Source organism: Myotis brandtii, unplaced genomic scaffold (genome assembly GCF_000412655.1).
Source record: "Myotis brandtii unplaced genomic scaffold, ASM41265v1 scaffold975, whole genome shotgun sequence".
In the NCBI taxonomy this organism is placed as follows: Eukaryota; Metazoa; Chordata; class Mammalia; order Chiroptera; family Vespertilionidae; genus Myotis; species Myotis brandtii.
The window spans coordinates 434,700-436,497 of record NW_005372049.1 but is presented as its reverse complement, the minus strand read 5'-3'; the positions used below and the strand labels follow the sequence as shown (position 1 = coordinate 436,497).

The following is a 1,798-nucleotide window of genomic DNA, read 5'->3' as shown; positions in this document are numbered from 1 at the left end:
TCCCTCAGGGAACGCGGGGAGGCGTCCATCCTGCCACGCTCTCTCGCTCTGACCTCAGGATGCTCCCCACTCACCAGAGGGTCCGACTCCAGAGAACTTGGGGTGCAGTCTTTGACCGTCCTGTCCTCGGGGGGCGAGGCGATGCTGTGAGGGCCCACGGTGGGCGGGGGCAGGTGGTACAGCTTGGACTGGTCCTGCTGGGCCGAGGGCCAGGGGAGCGTGTCCCGGACCCACTCCACCGGGTCCTCCCAGGCGGCTTTCTGTCCGTGGACCTGGGGAGAGGGAGAAGGGGGGGGGCGGGGAGAGGGACCCCGGATCAGAGGCGCGGCCACGCAGGCTCCCGGCCGGGCCAGTCCTGCCCCGGATGCACACCCAGAGCTCCGATCCCATGGAATTTTCTCCGAGTCCCCCAACCGGGGTAGGAGGTGGGTGCGAATTGGTAAAACCGTTTTGGAGGACAACTCGGCAGACGGCATCAGGACCGGACACGCGCAAACCTTACGACCCCACAATTATAGTTTCCAAGCAGGAAACTCTTTCGCTTCGGTAATAAACGCCTTTAAATTTTTTTGGACTTTGCCCGGCCAGCGTGGCTCAGGGGTTGAGCGTTGACCTAGGAACCAGGAGGTCAGGGTTCGATTCCCGGTCAGGGCACAGGCCCGGGTGGTGGGCTCCATCCCCAGTGAGGGGCGTGCAGGAGGCAGCCGGTCCATGATCCTCTCTCATCATGGATGTTTCTATCTCTCCCTCCCTCTCCCTTCCTCTCTGACATCAATAAAGATCTATATATATATATATTTTTAATATATTTTATTGATTTTTTACAGAGAGAAAGGGAGAGAGATAGAGAGTCAGAAACATCGATGAGAGAAACACCGATCAGCTGCCTCCCGCACACCTCCTACTGGGGATGTGCCCGAAACCAAGGTACATGTCCTTGACCGGAATCGAACCTGGGACCTTTCAGTCCACAGGCCGACGCTCTATCCACTGAGCCAAACTGGTTTCGGCCTATATTTTAAAAAAGAGAAAAAAAGAAAGAAATTCTGCTGCCCTGAGCCGGGGGAGGGGGGAGAGGGCAGGGCTCACCTTGAGGCCGTCCTTGGCCCCCTCCTGCAGGTAGGGGATGATGGAGTTGTTCCACAGGTCGATGAACCAGGTCCGGAAGTCCTCGATGCCGATGGGGCAGGACAGGAAGAAGCAGGGGCCTAGGAGAAGCGGGGGGCTGTGGAGGGGGCCGAGCGCCTTTTTTTTCCCCCCCGGCACCCGCCTCTCTGACGCCCTCACACCAGGCCGGGGACAACCAGCATTCCCGGGGGGCCATTCTGAGGTTGCTCCAGAGAGGGGGGCAGAGAGGACGTCCCTCCCGTGTTCCATCCATCGTGGGGGACACAGAGGGTGGGGCTCGGCGTTCAGAAGGCTGGCGGATTCACCCAGAGCACAGGGCTAACCGAACTAGGACAGCTCAAGTGACTCAGAGGTTCTAGTCTGAAGATTGTCACCCCGCCGCCATGATGCCCAAGACCCCAGGGAGGCCCAGCTGGGCGTGGCTCAGGGGTTGAGCACCGGCCCAGGAACCCGGAAGTCCGACGTGCTGTGCTTCTCCAGGAAGGTGTGCAGGTGGTACCAGAGCTTGGGCACCCAGTCCAGCACCCGCAGCAGCTCCTCCTTGTTGGCGTTGACGTCGCTGTCCGACTCCAGCAGCTTCCGCCGCAGGTAACGCACCAGGAAGCCGTTGGCCGGCTCCACGTTGTTGGAGAAGGTCAGCATCCTGCGGCCGGCACGGGGCAGCGGTCAG

At 60.7% G+C, this 1,798-nt stretch overlaps 1 protein-coding gene across 1 annotated transcript in view; it reads right to left on the bottom strand.

The window, feature by feature from the left end:
• The window catches only part of NAV1 (neuron navigator 1), a gene marked incomplete at its 5' end in the record, with an annotated part of 68,855 nt that overhangs the window by 1,352 nt on the left and 65,705 nt on the right, over nucleotides 1-1,798 (bottom strand). The window contains 3 exons of the mRNA XM_014533393.1: nucleotides 75-272; nucleotides 1,090-1,214; nucleotides 1,581-1,771. Coding sequence (XP_014388879.1) covers nucleotides 75-272; nucleotides 1,090-1,214; nucleotides 1,581-1,771 — 514 coding nt within the window. The remainder of the gene's footprint in view (nucleotides 1-74; nucleotides 273-1,089; nucleotides 1,215-1,580; nucleotides 1,772-1,798) is intronic.